Here is a 20,262-nt window from a genome sequence, read left to right as displayed (position 1 = left end):
AATTAACTCTACTCTTTGAAGGGGAGTACTCTTTGCAGGGGCGTAGTTATAGAATAATAAACTCTCTTTTTGCAGTGGAGACTCTGTATCTGAATACACTCTACTCTTTGCAGAGGAGATGCAATAAAAGAATACACTCTCTTTGCAGGGGGTACTCAGTATCAGAATGAACTGTACTCTTTGCAAGGGATAGTCTATAAAATAATAAACTCTCTTTGCAGTGAAGACTCTGTATCTGAATGAACTCCACTCTTTGCAGGGGGAGACTCAGTATCAGAATGTACTCTACTCTTTACAACAGAGAGTCTATAAAATAATAAACTCTCTTTGTAGTAGAGAATCTGTATCTGAATGAACTCTACTCGTTGCAGGGGAGAGTCAGTATCAGAATGTACTCTACTCTTTGCAAGGGAGGGTCCATAAAATAATAAACTCTCTCTTTGCAGTGGAGACTCTATCTGAATGAACTCTACTCTTTGCAGGGGAGATTTAAAAAAATAATAAACTTTACTCGTTGCAGGGGAGACGTTATAAAATAATAAACCCTCTCTTTGCAGTGGAGACTCTGTATCTGAATTAACTCTACTCTTTGCAGGGGAGATTTCATGGAATAATAAACTCTACTCTTTGTACGGGAACTGTTATTAAATAATAAACTCTCTCTTTGCAGTGGAGACTCTGTATCTGAATGATATCTACTCTTTGCAGGGGAGAGTCTATAAAAGAATAAACTCCCTGCCGGGGAGACAGTTTTAGAATGCAATCTACTCTTCGCAGGAGAGATTTCATAAAATAATAAACTCTACTCTTTGCAGGGGAGATTTTATAAAAGAATAAACTGTCTCTTTGCAGGGGAATATGTATCAGAATGAACTCTACTCTTTGTAGGGGAGCTTCTATAAAGAATGAACTCTACTCTTTGCAGGAGAGATTCTATAAAACAAACTCTACTCTTTCCAGGGTAGATGCTATAAAAGAATAAACTCTCTCTTTGCGGGAGAAACTTTATCAGAATGCAGGGGAGATGTCATAAAAACTCTTTGCAGGGGAGACTGTATCAGAATAAACTCTCTCTTTGCAAGTGAGACTCTGTACCAGAATGAACTTTACTCTTGGCAGGGGGGAGTCTATAAAGGATTAGTACTCAGCGAGGGACAATGAGATTGTAACATGCAATCTCATTGCCCATGCCGTGGCATTACCTGACTGGGAATCCCTCTCCCCCACAACGTTCCTTCATTTCTGTCCTCGGCGGGGGGCATGGGGGTGTCAGCCACTCCGCCAATGAGGATGCTCGGAACAAGGTAATCCCTCTCCGAGACACCCCACGGATGTAGGCTGCCATCTTCCCCCGCCGGGGATCGAGTTAAGGGTTGTTCCCTCCCCTTTGCCCCCCATTCCAAAGAATCCCATCTCTGCCCTCCCAAACCCACTTACCTTCTTTTTTTTCCATTTCGGGATCGGATGCGCAGGGAACACTTCTGTCCCCAGCACCTCGGCTCCCGATCCGTGACAGGCCATCATGGAAAGGAAGAAGGGACTACATCATTCAGGGGTTACCTCACATTTGGGTGATATTCCCTCCTACCAAGTGAGGATATCAGACTTGTGTACAATACAAAGGAAGGAAAAACAAACCACTCTCAACAAAGCTTCCTAGATGTGTCCTCCAGATATATTTTCAAGAAGCAACCATTATGAACAAATATAGGTTGGATCTAGTGAACATGAATCACAACCAACGTAACCTAAAGTTTAAATTTTTATTCATTTTCTGCATTTAAACACGCCTCACATAAACATTTAAAAAAAACATTTATAAATCACTAGAATTTTCGTATCATAAAATAATTCCACCTCACAAATTTAAAGTCACAAATCACTTAATAACCTAGATTAACTGCCGATGGAATAATTTCTCAATTATTGAAGTGACTTATGAAGACGATGAAGTCCTTGACCCCAGGGTGAGTTGCATTTGAATTTATGGTATCCCCCTGGGGATGGGGCTTTTTTAGAGGACATTATTGCTGTTCAATATGGTCATTGATTAAGGTGCTGTGTGTATTGGTTTTGGGTACCTGATACTCTGAGTGAGTTCCCTGTCTATTAGAAAGGTGAAGAGCAAGATTTGGCTTTGCTATAGAGTCAGAAGCCAATGGTACAGGTATATTAAAGATTGTATATCTGTCCACCCTAGGGGTGATTAGGGATTGGCTAGGTCTACTCATTGACCGGGGATGCCCATGTGGTAATGTGTGTTCTTTTATGTGTCTTTAGATATAAAAATCTGGTATGAGAAAAGATCCACTAGAAGCACAAGATGAATTTTCTGCCCCTGAAGAATGTCCAGTGATTTGTAACATTGAGGACAGAAACTTATATAAATCAGGCTATTGTAACATGGTGGGGAATTGGGGAATAAAATGAATTGAGTTGCCACTGATGTTTTGAAAATTAAGTGATTTGTGACTTTAAATTTGTGAGGTGGAATTATTTTATGATACGGAAATTCTAGTGATTTATAAATGTTTTTTTAAATGTTTATATGAGGTGTGTTTAAAAGCAGAAAATGAATAAAAATTTAAATTTTAGATTACGTTGGTTGTGATTCATGTTCACTAGATGGAACCTATATTTGTTCATAATGGTTGCTTTTGGAAACTATATCTGGAGGACACATCTAGAACGCTTTGTTGAGAGTGGTTTGTTTTTCCTTCTTTTGAATTGTATACATGTATGATATCCTCACTTGGTAGGAGGGAATATCACCCAAATGTGAGGTAACCCCTGAATGATAGAGACCCTTCCATCCTTTCCATAGCAGCCATTTTATTTGTTTACTTTTTTCCCTACTTTTTGAATAGCCGCCATTTTGTTTGTTTATCTTTTTTACATTCATTTTTACATTCATTTTCAATGGCCGCCATGGAAAGGGAAAACAGACTTTGTTTTCCTTTCCACAGCGGCCATTTTTTTAACTTTGTTTTTTTTTTCTGTTCGAAACACCAGAGCTTTTCGGAACAGAAAATAAATGCTCTTAGTACCCCGGTCTTACAGGCCAGGGTACTAATAGCAATAGGCCCCTTTGCTCGGGCCTGTAACTATGGGCCTGGGGCATTACCTGAAATGGTAATGCCCCCCTGCTCAGGGCCTATTGTTTAAATAAACTCTACTCTCTGCAGGGGAACTGCTGTATCAGAAGAAATGGGCCCATTCTCTTAATGACTGTCTATTGCATCGTCTGAGCTGCCTTAAGTCCCTGCCTGACTGGGACGATGGGTAAATTTAAAATATGCGATATGATACAGGATTTCATTTCGATTAATTCGAGAGAAAGTATTCCCAGCTGAGCTTCCATTTGAGCACAGCCGACTCCAGCCCATGTTGGTCCTTTAGGGGGTCACATCCAGGGCCAGGGTGCAGATAGACACACATGTAACGTCTGAGATCAAGCCCATCCACCCTGGTAGTCAAGTTGGAGCAAACTGTGGGTCCTGGCACCAAGCCTGACCAGTGGGGCATTGTGAGGAAACTAGAACATGCTGGAAACATACCTGTAGTCTGTGGTGAGCCGGATGTTGCGTCTACAGAAGAAGACACGAGCATTAGTGATAGAAGAGCATTAGAAGGACAAACATTGCGAGGTCCAGGCTCAGTGTTGGTCACTGTGGCTGGAATCCATAGACTTACAGACATTCATTTAAAATGACTGGAACATACAGGATGTACATCATGAAAATAACTCACCTGTAGTCGTAGCTCTCTCTTAATTATAATCATTAACAAATATTACCTCTGTGGAAGTGCTTGGTCATGGCTACACCTTGTCCAAATATTTAAATGTTAAATGTTAAATGTAGCCAATATATGGTTAACCACTTATTACAAGCAATACATCTGTTTTTTTTTTAACACGGAAAGTGGAGAGGAGACAGTCTGTGTACCTGCGTTGCCTGCTGCAAATCTATCTCAAAAGTTAGAACAAATATCCAGAGACTATACCAGAATTCACGCCGGCCACTGACCTTTTGCGAAAAGAATTCAGATGGAGCCGCACATCGCACTACAGTGAGAGCCCTCAGTTAATTTCTCATACAGACCAGGATGGAGATGCACCATTGACCTGCCATTACCTTTACTTTACTTTATAATGCGCAAACCATGGACCCATGGGCATCAGGGCGCAGACAACAAAACATTAAACAAGAAACAATTGACCAGGAAAGGTATTCAGCCCGAGCTGCCAGAGAGGATCAAGCAAACTACCATGTTTTCAATTTTTTTCTTAAAAGGATCAATGGTTTTCTGAGATCTGAGATCTGGAGGTAGGTTGATCCATGCTTTAGGGGTTGCAATGTGAAAAGCTCCCCTTTCCACCTTCTTCGTCCCACATCTAGGAAGCATCAGATAATTCTGATTGCTAGATCTGAGAGATCTACTATTCACTTTTTCAGGGATGAGATCTTGCAGATACGAGGGCATTAAGCCCTGTCTACATTTAAAGGTAATGACCAATAGGCGGAAAAGTATGCGTGCTTCCACACAGAGCCAATGCAGTGCTCGTCTGGCTGCCGATATAGGGTCACAACGGGATGGTCCCACGACCACGCTGACTGCACCGTTTTACACCACCTGTAGTCTGTTAACATCAGTTTTGCTGAGCCCTGCCAGGAGGCAACAGCAGCAGTCAATTCTAGACCTGACAATTGCTCTAGCAATAGTCTCAGCTTTGGCCTGTGGAAAAAAAGGTCTAAGATGTGCCAAAAGCTTGATGTAGTAGGCTGCTGCTAATACAAGACTTCCTACATGGGCTTTCACATTGAGCTGTTGGTCAAAGACCACACCCAAGGTTTTAACTTTCTTTTTGAGAGTTATCTTGACCTCTCCAAGTTGAAGGTTATCATAGGAAGGATCAAGCTTGGCCAGCGTAGACTGAGTGCCAAAAATCAACAACTCGGTCTTATCCTTGTTCAATGCCAAGTTGCTCCATATCATCCAGTTCTCCATGGAGGTATGGACACGGTTCAGTTCAGCTTCATCCTGGGAGTGAGTACCAGCCATGGGGATGACTTACTGTGTGTCATATGCATAGTTGGCCAACTCCACCCCCTCCTGATCCAGAAGGGCAAAGAAAGGGGCAACTCTGGAGAGAACCAGGTTTTGTTTTTTATCCCTTCCCTATTTTTTCTATATTTAAGATGCGCTATGGAATTGGTGATGTTGTCCAGATTGGAGACAAGTAACTGCGACATCACTACTGCAGAATCAGTAGGAGAAAAATTAATGGAAGGCCGTAACACGGGTTCAATTTGGTCCCGCGTAAGCAGCTTTGCGCTTCTTGCCAAATTACATTTTGCTCTCCTGCATTTCAGTTTCTTAGGAAAGTCATCCTGGCATGGTCTGACCAAGGACAGGAACACACCTGGAAATCCTTACTAATGACATTAATAGTGGAGACCCAATCTAAAGTGTGACCGAGGCAATGGGTAGGCAGGAGAATCTGTAGCAGAGCTGCGTACCACCGCTGCGTTGGGCACAAGGGCGCTATGAGGGTAATAGCGGCCACCGATTGATGGAACTTCACGACGGTCTGTGTGATCAGCGGCCTCAGCGAGAGTCTCTCTAGAGATGTCCCTGACCACGGTGTTAAACAGAGGCATTAGCCAGAGATATGTGCTCCTGAAACCTGGACGTTATGTCTGGGCATCTTGTCTACCCCTGGATACCCGCATTCTTCCAGGGTGCTGTTTAGCGCCTCATCGTTGAGCATCCATTCCTGTTCTTTCACCAGTGCTCTATTTAGAGGTTTTATTTGCAGGTGCACTGCTCTTATGCAAGTTCTCCTTGGGATGGCCCAACGCCACAAAAGCTGAGTCTACCACAAGAGAACCCTCAACCTCATTCTTCCTTGCTTGTAGATATAGCACAGAGCTGTTGTGCCATCTGTTTGTACTATTGCCAACTTGTTCTGAATACCAGGGATGGAAACATTGAGAGCCAGCTTGACTGGCCGAAGTTTCAGAAAGGTGATGTGACACAAACATTCTGACAATGATCAGAACCCCTGGGATTAGGTAGTTGGTCAATGTGGGCTTTCCATCCAGTAGGAGATGTGTGCAACACAAGGACTTCCACTGCTAGGGAAAAGCAAAAATGAGACCCCCAATTTCAGCTCTGAATCTTCATCCACCAGGAGAAAGACTGCAGGGCCTTCGGTGTTGTGGCCTTTCCCACTGATCTTCAAGGAATCCTTGACGAGGGATCGTCTGTAGCCTCACACAAGTGGCAAAAAGAATGTATGATATCAATTAACTCAAAAGAGATGCCCCTCTCCAAGTTTCGTTCAATTTCAGACTTCCTCTCCATGGATTCACCCTTCTTATGAAGGATATGCATTTCCTTCCCCGGCTTCGATAATTGAGCCCAGGTGGTGAATTTTATAAACTGGAATCAGAATAGATTCTCTCTTGATCACATGTTGATCCAGTTCATTCAAGCTCCATCACTGAGGACTGACTCAAAATGCTTTAATTGAACCATTAGCCCTCAGAGAGAGAACCAGCAACAATGACTGTCATGGAAGATCGCTGAAGAAGACATGGAGATCTCGCTGCTGATCTCTTTAATCAGCAAAGAGGGCTCTCCTTGTGCTGAGTTTTCCTCTAGCACGAACGTCTTATCTTCATCAAGCCTTCTCTCGGTGTCCCGGCCCTTTAAGCTTTAAACTACCTCAGCTTTGAGGCATCCCCAGCGTCAAGGCACCTCCAGCACCAAGCCCCCCTCAGCACCAAAATTCTCTCAGAGTCAAATAATGGTGAACAATCTCTACAGCCGCTCCACATCGAGACATCTCGACGTCAAAGGCTCTCTTGACATGAGGGAATCTGGAGGTCGCGAGATCACTCAATGTTCAATGAGGACATTGTGAAAGAAAAAGGTGCCACTAATGTTCCAGGGATGTCAGGGGTGTCAGAGCATATCACGGAAGGTGCCATGATAGTAGTGAAGGTACACCCCTGCTCCTTAACTGAAGACAGCCACCCCCGAGTGGATGACTACCGTAGACTCAAAGCACAGCACTCTAGGCCGGCTTCCCTTCTTTTCTCAGAGTCTCCTAATGTGGCTCCTTCTGAGAGAAAGGACTCTACTTAAAGGAGTGGGAATGAAGAGTAGAGCCAGTGCTGACAGAATAGTAGCACCTCGCCAACATTCTCTCCCCCAAAGGAGGCCCATCTAACAAAACCGGCCAAACAGGAGGGCAACGTGACCAAAGAGATGAACAGTTAAAAGATCTTATCTTTACAGTAAAACTATGCTACCTAAAGCAACATGCCTTTGAAAGGGGTCGAGTGAAATCAAAAACTCAAAGAGTAACAAAGGAAAAAGCTTAGAAAGCTTCAGAAAGTGGTCACAGACCCTTTCTCACAGAGCAGAAAAGAGAGGAACCTTTCAGTGCCTTGTAGCGCTCCCTCTGTGTTTTTCTGTCTTCAAGCTGCCTTTTCTCTCTCTTGTTTCTGCTCTTTACCGTGATTTTACAGTGGGCAAAGCAGGTGCAGCAAATGTTGTCTCACTGGTTTCTCTGTTAGAGATAAGAGAATGGAAACTGATCCTGATTGGCTCTGAGTGTGCTCCGGGACCTTGCACGTGGACAGAGATGGTCTGTGTGTGGGATCTTTCGTGAAGATGCCACACATGGTGGAGAGTTCTGCAATCAGCATTTTATAGGAAAAGACCCATAATTCCCAAGATTCCTGGTGCTGGAACCAGTACTTGCTAGTAGCCTGAAAGCCAGAAATAGCTCATAAATAGCCATGGAGTGTGCTGTAGTGCTCCCCACCCACTACCTCACAGTAACCTCTGAACCCTACCAGTTGTGCACAGAGGCCAGTTTTGGAGAACACCAACCATGATAACACAAATAAAACAGTGCAAGTCTGGACTGGAGAACATCTTCGCTTCTGGCAAAACCTTTACTTTCCAGGTGAATATCCTGAAGAGCAAATCAAGGCTTGCCGGTGCATAATTGCCCCCATTAGTTGAGGACTCAGCACTTGGACTGCTCTCCCTCCAGAGGAAGCTGAAAATAGGGTGACACCCAGATTCCGAGGAGATGGATGAGGACTTCCCAACAATCAGTGCAGTCCAATGACCTCGTCCTCAGGGATGCAACCGCTGAGAAGCTGCAGGCCCTGTGCAGCGACATCTCCACAGAAACCTCAGAACCTGCCCTAGACATCTATCTGAGAGATGCTCCCGCCATTAATGACTTGATCTGACACTCAAGGCAATCCGGTGCCGTCACTTGTAAGGATGGCTCCACCTTTAGTGCTTTAACCTCTGAGCAAACCTTGTGTCCACCACGGCCAGGCTACCTATTCTATCTGAGACTCAACACTGATCATAGTCCCCACTTCCAGCAATTTCCCCACTTCATGGCCTAGAACCTATTAGCCAATCATGTGTCCTGCAAGGCCATACCATCTATTCTCTTGGAGACTCAACACCAACCATTGGCACCAGCTTCAGCGATGGTTCCATCTTCAGCGCTCCAACCTGTGAGCCATCTTCTGTCCTACACGGCCATCTCGTCTAATGTTTCAGAGAATAGCTATGCAATGTGTAGACCTTCAGTGTGAATCCACCCCCACGCCCATCAGATGGCGCATCCATGAGTAGATGCTCCTTGCTCCCAGGACCTCATCAAATAAAACATGCTGGAGAGCTAAAGGCAGTGTGTGCCAGAGGTGACCCTGGCCTGCTTCTATCAAATAATAGCCAGTCAATAATAACCCAGAATGGTAACTGAGATTATCAAATTGCAAATGACATGATAGTTTTCAATTCAATAATTTTAAAACAACAAAATATATTAGTTTTTTTCTTTTTTTCCAAAAAAGGAAGCTATACGCACCTTATTACCTTTTATTGTTTTAAAATGTGTTCTTGGTTTGTCATTTACTAAATAGTAAAAGCAGACCCCCCTTTTTATCTCTCAGTTGACGTGAGTACCGCTTATTTTGCACTTAAATATTTCCAGCCATAAAGGCACAGCTATAACACCAGTGGGAACCCCAGAAACTCCAAAATATCCTACTTCCTTGGTCCTACTCGCCTGCTCTAAACCATTCTGGTCCTGACCACAATTGTTTTTTTTTGTTTAGATTTAAACTAATTATTAAAGATGGGTTATTTTTAAAATAATTTCGTGATTTCCTTTCTTCATTTTTACACTACTTATTTTCAGAAAATGCCATTTTGATGTGTTCATTATCAGGTTTCCTCTTTTATGGAAAAGTTATTTTTTCCTGTGTCCCACTGATCTATGCAACGTTTGCACAATACCAAGGATGATCACAATCTCAAATGGCCTCAATTTCCAAGACACTGGTGTGTATGTAGCCTATCAACTCCCCTTCAACTTGGGAAGGACGGGCAACGGACCTCGTCTTTATCATCACACTCACCTCTCTAGCCTGTTAAGCACATACTCTCTAAAAACATGACATCTCTTCTGATCAATCACTGAGTAATCCCAATGACCTTAAAATACCATTCAATCCTCTTAAGAGCCTTTTTGATAGGAACACTGAACCCCAGATTAGTTCACTGACTACATTCACTCATTCACAAGCGAATGTTGGTGTACACGCCGTTTGCGGGTGTGAAATGGAAAGGGGATGACCTAGGGCTGTCATTGTAAGAATGATCTGGAACAGTGTCATTTTAACTAGCACCGGTTTTGCATGCAGGGGAAAGAGCACTCACTTGAGCAGATGACGCTGGCGTCCTCCTGGTGCACACAGTCATGCCTCTTCCACCCAGAATGAGGGCAATCCCACAGGCGGGACTCCAAGCCGCTGCATGCAACATCGTCCAGGAGAATGCTTCCATTGCCTTGACCGAAGTAGGCCATGCTCAGAGCAGAAAGAGCCGACCCGCAGCCGAGCTGTCTGCACACGACTTGAGCATCGTTCAGGTCCCAGCCATCATCGCACACCGTCCCCCAGGAGGAATTATACCAGATTTCGACACGGCCCGCACACCTGCTGGAACCATTCTGAAGACGCATGGAGTAATTACCTGAAATAGAAGACCAGGGAAAAGAATTGGGACACTAAGAGAGCATTCAACACCCTTAGAGAGGCATAAAGACCAGTCTAATGGAAGCCCTCCAGAAGCTAAGAATATAAAGGTTCTTCCTCCAGCGAGGAAGATGCCCGAGAGCAAGATGCAATATTATAAAACTGCATCAGAACATTCTAGAAGACACTACGGCATTGGAAATGACGGGCCATGTAATGACAGCCAACCACCTTAAGACTCCATATCATATCGCAGAAGAATTGTAACATCACTTCTCATCCATGACACACACTTAAATGTTCAGACCATTAGAATTCTTCTGAACTCCTGCCGGCTAGCCTTAGTAATGTGAAACAAGAAATGACACATAAATGCAAAAAACATGAGAGAAGTAGCATAACCGCTATGAACAGTGGCAAGCATTATCACAGCATCAAGAATATCATTTAATTACTCCTTCTAATCGGGTACATCGGAGCATATTGATCTCAAGGTAACCAAACACTGCCAATGCATTGGTCTCCCCATATGCGATTGCAACACAGAATTAGACTGATTGAAATTGGCCTCTTTATATTTGAGGACCAGCACAGAATTGGGGTGAATGGAATTCGCCTCCCGATGTTTGAGGACCAGCACAGAATTAGGGTGAATGGAAATGGCCTTCCCATGTTTGCGCACAAGCACAGAATTAGGGTGAGTGGAATTGGCTTTGCCATTTTTGGGGACAGCACCGAATTGGGGTGAATGCAAAGGGTCTCCCCATGATTGAGGACCAGCAGGAAATCAGGGTGAATGGAATTGGCCTCCCCATGTTTGAGCACCAGCACAAAATTAGGGTGATTAGAATGTGCCTCCCCATGTTTGAGGACCAGCTCAGAATTAGGGTGATTTCAATTGGCCTCCCCATGTTCCAGGACCAGCACAGAATTGCGGTGAATAGAAAGGATCTCGCATTGATTGGGGGCCAGTACAAAATTGGGGTGAATGGAAATGGTCTCTCCATGTTTGGGGGCCAGTACAGAAGAAGGATGAATGGAAATGCACCACCCACATGTTTGAGGACCAGTGCAGAATTAGGCTGAATGGAAAGGACCTCGCCATATTTGGGGGCCAGTACAGAATTGGGGTGAATGGAAATGGTCTCTCCATGTTTGAGGTCCAACTTAGAATTAGGGTGATTTCAATTGGCCTCCACATGTTCGAGGACCAGCACAGAATGAGGGAGAATGAAAAGGACCTCGCCTTTTTTGGGGGCCATTACAGAATAAGGATGAATGGAAATGCACCACCCCCATGTTTGAGTACCAGCACAGAATTAGGGTGAATGGCAGTAGGACAGTAACTGAGATTCTAGTCCCACTCATGGTCTGCATTGAACACTTGTATATCAAAAACATTTATCAGTTTTGCTATAGAGAAGTCAAAACACAATGCCTCATTACGAGCTTGCCGGTCCAGATACAACGGTACCGGTAAGCTTGCCGGTACCGTTGTGCCTGGACCGGCAAACTCCGAGTTGTGCTTGTGGGTGCCTTTCATTCCGCCAAGTCTGACCTGGCGGTATAAAAGGCACCCGCGAGCAGAGCATTAATAACGGTGCCGGTGCATCCGACCTCCCCATTCCCATTGAGCCCTATGGACTCAATGGGAATGGGAAAGATTTATTTCCAGCGCCCAGGAATGGGCAAATACCGGGTCAGGCAAGGTCGTGACCCAGCAATTGGCCATTTGTGGCGCTGGAGAAAAAAAAATACCGGCAGCCGCCTTGCCTATATTACTACTGCCAGCCTCGTAATGAGGCCCTAAGTCTTCCTAACATTCAACGGTCTGACTCTACAACGGTAGTTACTCCCAGCCTCATCTGTAGACTATGTAAAGGCCCAGAATTCGGTGGGGTGTATAGGCCCTTGGTTCTTCTGAATCTTGAGGTCAAGCTTTTTACAAAGATTTTCAAATCCAGTTTGGAGACCACCCCAGCCTCAATATGATCCAGTCTGTCCAAGCAGGCTTTGTCATAGCTGATAGCCACTCGACAATATTTATAAAACATCCCACCTTCTGGATAAAATCAACACCTCTCACTTGGCCCCTTCATCGTACTCATGCAGAAATAGCATTCGACAGGGTGGACTGGGCCTTCTTCAAGAAGACCGGGCAAGCTCTGAGTTTTCATGGGATCTTCAATAGGAACGTCACGTCCAACTATTTGGTCCGGCACCAAAATAAACGACAGGATTGGGGAACTGCTCTTCCATTTCCTTTTACTTCTAGTTATGGCTTATTCTGCTAGACAGGTCAGGGGCAACACAAGAAAGCAGTGGATCCATTTTAGCATTGTGGTATTTAAGTTCATAATGTTTGCTGATGATGAATTAGTTGACGTCTCTCAGCAAATCACTTTAGTGCTTTAAGTATAGAATTAGGTCTCTTTACAAAGGTATCAGGTTTGAAAGTTAACTTCCCTATTTTGGGATGTGCACTATCTTTTTAAAGGCTAAAGAGAAAAAGAAAACTAAAATAATTGGTCTGGTGAAAATTGATTAAGAAATGTATGAGGTATTTGGGGGATGAACATTAACAACTTCGGCAGCCGGGGCAACGCGCCCCTTTTGTGTTTCATAAAGGGCAACATGTTCAAAGGGCAGAAGCTTGCCCTTTTCTAGTTTCATGGGGATCAATTTGATCACAATTGATGTGCTTCCACTCCTACGGGCCCACTGCCAGAGTGGAATGTCTCCAGACAAGACAAGGAGTTCCCCAACCTGAGGTTCGATGGCGGGACACAACCAGACAGCTTACTGAACTTCAGAAATCTTTTCAAGGTTATATTTTCAAGAAGCAGCTTAATCTCAGATCTTTATATGGTTGTGTCTCTGGACTCAGGACCACATACAGGACCTCCTTGTCAGGAGAAATGGCCTGGGGGCTTAGGTAATCAGCTGACCAGCAATGATTGGGTGGCAATGTAGGCCAGGGCATCAAGTCCCTCTCTATGTGTACACTACAACAAGCTTTAATTCAAGCTCATTCTCCGCTGGTATCTCACCACAGTGAGGCTACATGCTGAATCCGTGAAAAGCTGGAGAACATGCAGGGCTGATAGGAAATTAACACTTGTCTTGGGTGACTATCCAGACAGTTTCTCCAGATTCTGGGGCAATCCTATCCCTCTATCCCCACTAACCAACCTTGTCCTCTTTCTTGCAGAGCCACGTGAGCACCTGGAGACTGCCCCTGGGTGGTAGCGGTGAACGGTATAAGTCAACATAGCATATCCCAGGGATAAAAAGAGGGTGTTGGATGACCCCGCGGCCAGTATGCACCACACAGAAGATGAAGCGTGATCCGGGGCAGTGTGGCAAGGATAGACATAGGAGGCAATCCCTCGGTGGGTGACAACATTTTGCAAACACTAAGATCATGAAAGATTTTGGCTGTTCTGGGTGTGGATGGATTTGGTGAGGAACGGGGATCAGGATGAATACAGTATCTTTATTGCTCTCTTATAAGTAGCTTTGACATGACTCTACACTATGCAGACACATAAACACAGCTCCTCTATTCAGGGGGTCAAACAAAGGGTTCCCTGTTACTTTCCATGTAAAAATATTCTGCCAGATTTTGCCAAATATAGTTTTCCTTATTAGGGATTCTACTTACTTGATTGACAATATTATCATTATGTTCAGTTTCACAGGAGGCTACTGATGGCCAAAATGATAAATAAGCCACATCCAGAATGCTTGCTGGGTGTCGCAATGGATCATTGGACAGTAGCGGTTACATAAAATAAACACTGGTCTTCATTACGAGTCCGGCGGTAACCCTGCCACTGCTACAGGAGCATTGCCGCCAGACTCGTAATATTTTTCTGGCGCCTGACTTCCTGGTGCCACCAGGCTATTACAAGTCCGGTGGCCCGAAAGTCAGGCACTGGTAAAATGTAAGTCCCTTAGGACTCTATGGGAGTGGGGACTATGAAGCACCGGCAGAATGGCTAACGGTGCCGGTGCTTCCGTGAACAGTATGCCTACCGTGGCCCCAGCGCCCGGCAGGGTCTGACCTGTCGGCACAGTGGCCACTGCTGGCAGACACTTTAGTTTGCCGGTCCGGAAATAAGGGTGCCGGTGAGCCGACCGGCACACTTAGAATGAGGCCCACTGACTTCAATGGAAAAAGGTCCTACCTTCAGTTGATGTGTTTGTAGGGATGCGAGTCTGAGCTGGAAAAGAAAGAGGACACACTGTCAGTCCCCAGAAATGACTTGGTGGCCGACCCAGGAGTAAATGACCTGAGAATTACCTGGAGTTGATGGTGGTCTTGCAGCTGCAAGAAGAGGGAAACATAACAATTAACACAGAAGGGGTGCAGGATGGGGGATGTTTCAACATTCAGCAAGTTTCAAGTACCCTGGTGGTTACAACAAATACCCCAGAAAGACTGAATTTCTATGATCTTTGAACCTAAAGGAACACCTGAACCAACACAAGCAAAATCAACCCTTGAACTGCGCTGAGCAGTAGGAACTCAAGTAGCAGGACAGCTCCATGCCAACAGCCCCCACTATCAGAGCCTGTGACAAATTGGATTCTGCCTCACAGGAGTACAAGGATGAGTAGGGGTAAAATGACACACTGAGACCTCACATAGGGACCGTAAAGATATATACCTCCTTGAGCTTTTGTGGTAACAAGGGCCGAGGGAAGGCTATATAAGAGGGGTGCGAAGGTGACCCAGTAGTGAACCAAACAACAAAGTATTGCAGTCCAAAATAAAGCAAATGTCCAATCAAGGTACTATAAATATATGTATACTTTAATCAAACACACCATCTGCAATAGAACAAATAGAAATACTGTACAAAAACCCATCCCAAAGGAAGAACACAGAAGTTATAACAGACTGAGGGAAGTCACACTGAGTGTAGTACCAGGGGTGTTAGATAAATTACTAGCCACAAAAAGGATATCTTGGATGAAAACAGGAGCGATCGTGACCTAACCAACCTCTAGGGTCCAAGTGGACTGAGGGGGCAGTTCAGAATCAAAAGTACCAGGATTCAGTTCTTGTTAGGCTGACATAGTCAGTCCCGGTGTTGAGCGTAGATGTGAGCTGATCAAGCTCAGTTTGAGCACCGAGGATTGTGTGGGCCCAAACAGCAAGCAAGCGCCATGTAGGAGGGAATGCGGTCACTCAGTGCGGTAGAGGGGTTGCTCTCAAGGATGCAGATCAGGGAGTTCCCAGGAATGCTTTGCAGTTGGTCAGGCCAAGTCGAACATTAACCACCGGGAGGGGTCCATGAGTGACGCTATAGCACTCGCCCAGCCCTCGCCCCCCACCACTTGCCTGCTAGTTGCATTTCCCTCACAGAGATTTTAGGGTGTTTTGTCTTGCTCTTTTCGACTGTTGATGGAATGTGGAAACCCAGTCAGCAGGTGTACATTCTCATGAAAATCAAATACATCGCTTTGAAAAAAAGTATAGACCCTCTCCATTGACAAGGACACTCTGTATCAGAAACGGCACTGAACAAGAACAAGCCAACAAGCCCCCACTTTAATGGGGAAACTTTGTATAAGAATAAACTCTACTCTTTGCAAGGGAGAGTCTGTAAAATAATAAACTCTCTCTTTGCAGTGGAGACTCTGTATCTGAATAAACTCTACTCTTTGCAGGGGAGATTTCATAAAATAAACCCTACTCTTTGCAGGGGAGATGTTATACAATAATAAACTCTCTTTGCAGTGGAGACTCTATATCTGGATACACTCTACTCTTCGGAGAGGAGATGCAATAAAATAATACACTCTCTTTGCAGGGGGTACTCAGTATCAGAATGTACTCTACTCTTTGCAACAGAGAGTCTATAAAATAATAAACTCTCTTTGCAGTGGAGAATCTGTATCTGAATGAACGCCACTCTTTGCAGGGGAAGACTCAGCATCAGAATGAACTCTACTCTTTGCAAGGGAAATTCTATAAAATAATAATCTCTCTTTGCAGTGAAGACTCTGTATCTGAATGAACTCCACTCTTTGTAGGGGGAGACTCAGTATCAGAATGTACTCTACTCTTTGCAACAGAGAGTCTATAAAATAATAAACTCTCTTTGCAGGGGGAGACTCTATCAGAATGTACTCTACTCTTTGCCAGGGAGATTTCATAAAATAATAAACTCTACTCTTTGCAGGGACGAAGTTACAAAATAATAAACTCTCTCTTTGCAGTGGAGACTCTGGATCTAAATGAACTCTACTCTTTGCAGGGGATGTTTAATAAACTAATAAACTCTACTCTTTGCAGGGGAGACGTTAGAAAATAATAAACTCTCTCTTTGCAATGGAGACTGTATCTACATGAACTCTACTCTTTGCAAGGGGAGACTCAGTATCAGAATGAACTCTACTCTTTGCAAGGGAGAGTCTATAAAATAGAAAACTCTCTCCTTGCAGTGGAGACTCTGTATCTGAATTAACTCTACTCTTTGCAGGGGAGATTCCATGAAATAATAAACTCTACTCTTTGTACAGGAACTGTTATTAAATAATAAACTCTCTCTTTGCAGTGGAGATTTTGTATCTGAATGATATCTACGTTTTGCAGGGGAGAGTCTATAAAAGAATAAACTCCCTGCCGGGGAGACAGTATTAGAATGCAATATACTCTTTGCAGGGTAGATTTTATAAAAGAATGAAATGTCTCTTTGCAGGGGAATCTGTATCAGAATGAACTCTACTCTTTGTATGGGAGCTTCTATAAAGAATGAACTCTACTCTTTGCAGGGGAGATTCTATAAAACAATAAACTCTACTCTTTGCAGGGGAGATGCTATAAAAGAATAAACTCTCTTTTTGCAGGTGAAACTTTATCAGAATTTCCTCTACTCTTTGCAGGGGAGATTCTATACAAGAATAAACTCTAATGTTTGCGGGGGAGATATCATAAAAAAAACTCTCTCTTTGCAGGGGAGACTGTATCAGAATAAACTCTCTCTTTGCAAGGGAGACTCTGTACCAGAATGAACTTTACTCTTGGCAGGGGAGAGTCTATAAAGGATTAGTACTCCACGTGGGACAATGAGATTGTAACATGCAATCTTTTGCCCATGCCGTGGCATTACCCGACTGGAAATCCCTCTCCCCCACAACGTTCCTTCATTTCTGTCCTCGGTGGAGGGGTGGGGGTGTCAGCCACTCAGCCAATGAGGAGGCTCAGAACTGGGTAATCCCGCTCTGGGACCCCACGGCTGTAGGCTGCCATCTTCCCCCGCTGGAGATCGAGTTAAGTGTTGTTCCCTCCCCCTGGCCCCCCATTCCAAAGAATCCCATCCCTGCCCTCCCAACCCCACTTACCTTCTTTTTTGTCAATTTCAGGATCGGACGCTCAGGGAGCACTTCTGTCCCCAGCACCTCCTCTCCCAATACGTGACAGGCAGTCATGGAAAGGAAGAAGGGACTACAAGTAGTCCCTTCTATCCTTTCCATAGCAGCCATTTTATTTGTTTGCTTTTTTCCCTACTTTTTGAATAGCAGCCATTTTGTTTGTTTACTTTTTTTACATTCATTTTTACATTCACTTTCAATGGCCGCCATGGAAAGGGAAAACAGACTTCGTTTTCCTTTCCACAGCGTCCATTTATTTAACTTTGTTTTTTTCTGTTCCAAAACACCAGAGCTTTTCGGAACAGAAAATAAATGCTCTTAGTACCCCGGTCTTACAGGCCGGTGTACTAATAGCAGTAGGCTCCTTCGCTTGGGCCTGTAACTATGGGCCCTGGGGCATTACCTGAAATGGTAATGCCCCCCTGCTCAGGGCCTATTGCTTAAATAAACTCTACTCTCTGCAGGGGAACTGCTGTAACTCTGTATCAGAAGAAATGGGCCCATTCTCTTAATGACTGTCTATTGCATCGTCTGAGCTGCCTTAAGACTCTGCCTGACTGGGACGATGGGTAGATTTAAAATATGCAACATGATGCAGGATTTCATTTTGATTCATTCGAGAGAAAGTATTCCCAGCTGAGCTTCCATTTGAATAGAAATTCTCACAGTGAGACCTTATTTCAGAATAAAATCTCTTGTTGGAAACTTTGTTACTTTGCGAGGAGAATGAGCGGCGGGGTCTACCTCAAAATTGGGACACATTCGACTGGGCAAAGCCAGCCTTAAAGCCCAGCCGACTCCAGCCCGTGTTGGTCCTTTAGGGGGTCTCATCCACAGGCAGGGTGCAGATAGACGCACATGTAACGGGGCATCATCTGTAGCCTCACACAAGTGTTAAAAATCAATAAATTATATTAATTAACTCAAAAGAGAGGCCCCTCTCCAAGTTGCATTCCATTTCAGACTTCCTCTCCATGGATTCAAGCCCTTCTTATGAAGGATATGCATTTCCTTCCCCGGCTTCCATAAATGAGCCCATGTGGTGAATTGTATAAACTGGCATTAGATTAAATTCTCTCTTGATCACTTGTTGATCCAGTTCATTCAAGCTCCATCACTGAGGACATTATCCCTCAGAGAGAGAACCAGCAACAATGGCTGTCATGGGAGATCTCTGAAGTAGACAAGGAGGTCTCGCTGCTGGAGTCTTTATTGGCAAAGAGAACTCTCCTTGGGCTGAGTTTTCCTCTAGCATGAACGTCTTATCTTCATCAAGTCTTCTCTCGGTGTCCCGGCCCTTTAAGCTTTAAACTACCTCAGCTTTGAGGCATCCTCAGCGTCAAGGCACCTCCAGCACCAAGCCCCCCTCAGCACCAAAATCCTCTCAGAGTCAAATGACGGTGAACAATCTCTACAGCCGCTCCACATCGAGACATCTCGGCGTCGAAGGCTCTCTTGACATGAGGGAATCTGGAGGTCGCAAGATCACTCAATGTTGAATGAGGGCATTGTGAAAGAAAAAGGTGCCACTAATGTTCCAGGGACGTCAGGGGTGTCAGAGCATGTCACGGAAGGTGCCATGATAGTAGTGAAGGTACACTCCTGCTCCTTAACTGAAGACAGCCACCTCCGAGTGGATGACTACCGTAGACTCAGAGCCCGGCATTCTAGGCCGGCTTCCCTTCTTTTCCCAGAGTCTCCTAATGTGTCTCGTTCTGAGAGAAAGAACTCTCCTTAAAGGAGTGGGAATGAAGAGTAGAGCCAGTGCTGACAGCATAGTAGTGCCTCACCAACATTCTCTCCCCCAAAGGAGGCCCATCCAACAAAACCAGCCAAACAGGAGGGCAACCTGACCAAACAGAAGAACAGTTAAAAGATCTTACCTTTACAGTAAAAAATGCTACCTAAGGCAACATGCCTCTGAAAGGGGTTGAGTGAAATCAAAAACAAAGAGTAACAGAGGAAAAAGTTTAGAAAGCTTCAAAAAGTGGTCACAGAACCTTTCTCACAGAGCAGAAAAAGAGGAACCGAGGCCTGCCTTTCTTTTCAGTGCCTTGTAGCGAGCGCTCCCTCTGTGTTTTTCTGTCTTTAAGCTGCCTTTTCTCTCTCTCTTTTTTCTGCTCTTTACCGTGATTTTACAGCTGGCAAAGCAGGTGCAGCAAATGTCTTCTCACTGGTTTCTCTGATAGAAATAAGAGAATGGAAACGGATCCTGATTGGCTCTGAGTTGGCTCCGGGACCGCGCACGTGGACAGAGATGGTCTGTGTGTGGGATCTTTCGTGGTGGAGATCCCACCCATGGTGGAGAGTTCTGCAATCAGCAAAGACCAAGTGAAAGCAGGATACTGAAAATACCCTTTTCAGTGGTGCAGGTTTCTTATCAAATTAGAAAAGGCTTCTGGAAAATAGCTTTCTGTTTACAACAGAGCCCATGCTTTTATAATCCCCTGAAAGGGGGTTTAATAGGTGTTAGAAAAGGAAGCGTGTGGGTGCATGGGGGATGTGTTTTTTTAAGGGCATTTACATTATTATACAATGATTTTTAAATTAAGATGTTTACTTTCGATTTGTTAACATTTTTCAAGTACTGTAGCAACATTCTACATGTCCACGATCACACTATTTATTTGAAATGTTTTACTCTTGTATGTAAGTAGTTCAACATGTTCACACATAGACGAGGCTGAAAGCTGCACATGTTGCCAGCAGGGGGCAGTGGAACTTCACATTTTGAGACTTGAGAGGAAATGCTTTCCAAGGGTCAACATGAGCAACTGTTGCCATTTTACAG

The 20,262-nt window shown here is 44.4% G+C and overlaps 1 protein-coding gene across 1 annotated transcript in view; it reads right to left on the bottom strand.

Moving 5' to 3' along the window:
- Window positions 1-20,262, bottom strand: part of LOC138473323 (deleted in malignant brain tumors 1 protein-like) — a 911,582-nt gene that overhangs the window by 530,517 nt on the left and 360,803 nt on the right. Inside the window, exons 12-15 of the mRNA XM_069611989.1 lie at window positions 14,392-14,415; window positions 14,276-14,311; window positions 9,769-10,083; window positions 3,558-3,587 (exon numbers count right to left, since the gene is read on the bottom strand). Of these exons, the coding sequence (XP_069468090.1) occupies window positions 3,558-3,587; window positions 9,769-10,083; window positions 14,276-14,311; window positions 14,392-14,415 (405 nt within the window). The remainder of the gene's footprint in view (window positions 1-3,557; window positions 3,588-9,768; window positions 10,084-14,275; window positions 14,312-14,391; window positions 14,416-20,262) is intronic.

This window comes from Ambystoma mexicanum, chromosome 8, assembly GCF_040938575.1.
Source record: "Ambystoma mexicanum isolate Mex_15411 chromosome 8, UKY_AmexF1_1, whole genome shotgun sequence".
NCBI classification, from domain to species: domain Eukaryota; kingdom Metazoa; phylum Chordata; class Amphibia; order Caudata; family Ambystomatidae; genus Ambystoma; species Ambystoma mexicanum.
Note: the sequence above shows the minus strand (reverse complement) of the source record. Positions and strands in the feature narration are given on the sequence as shown.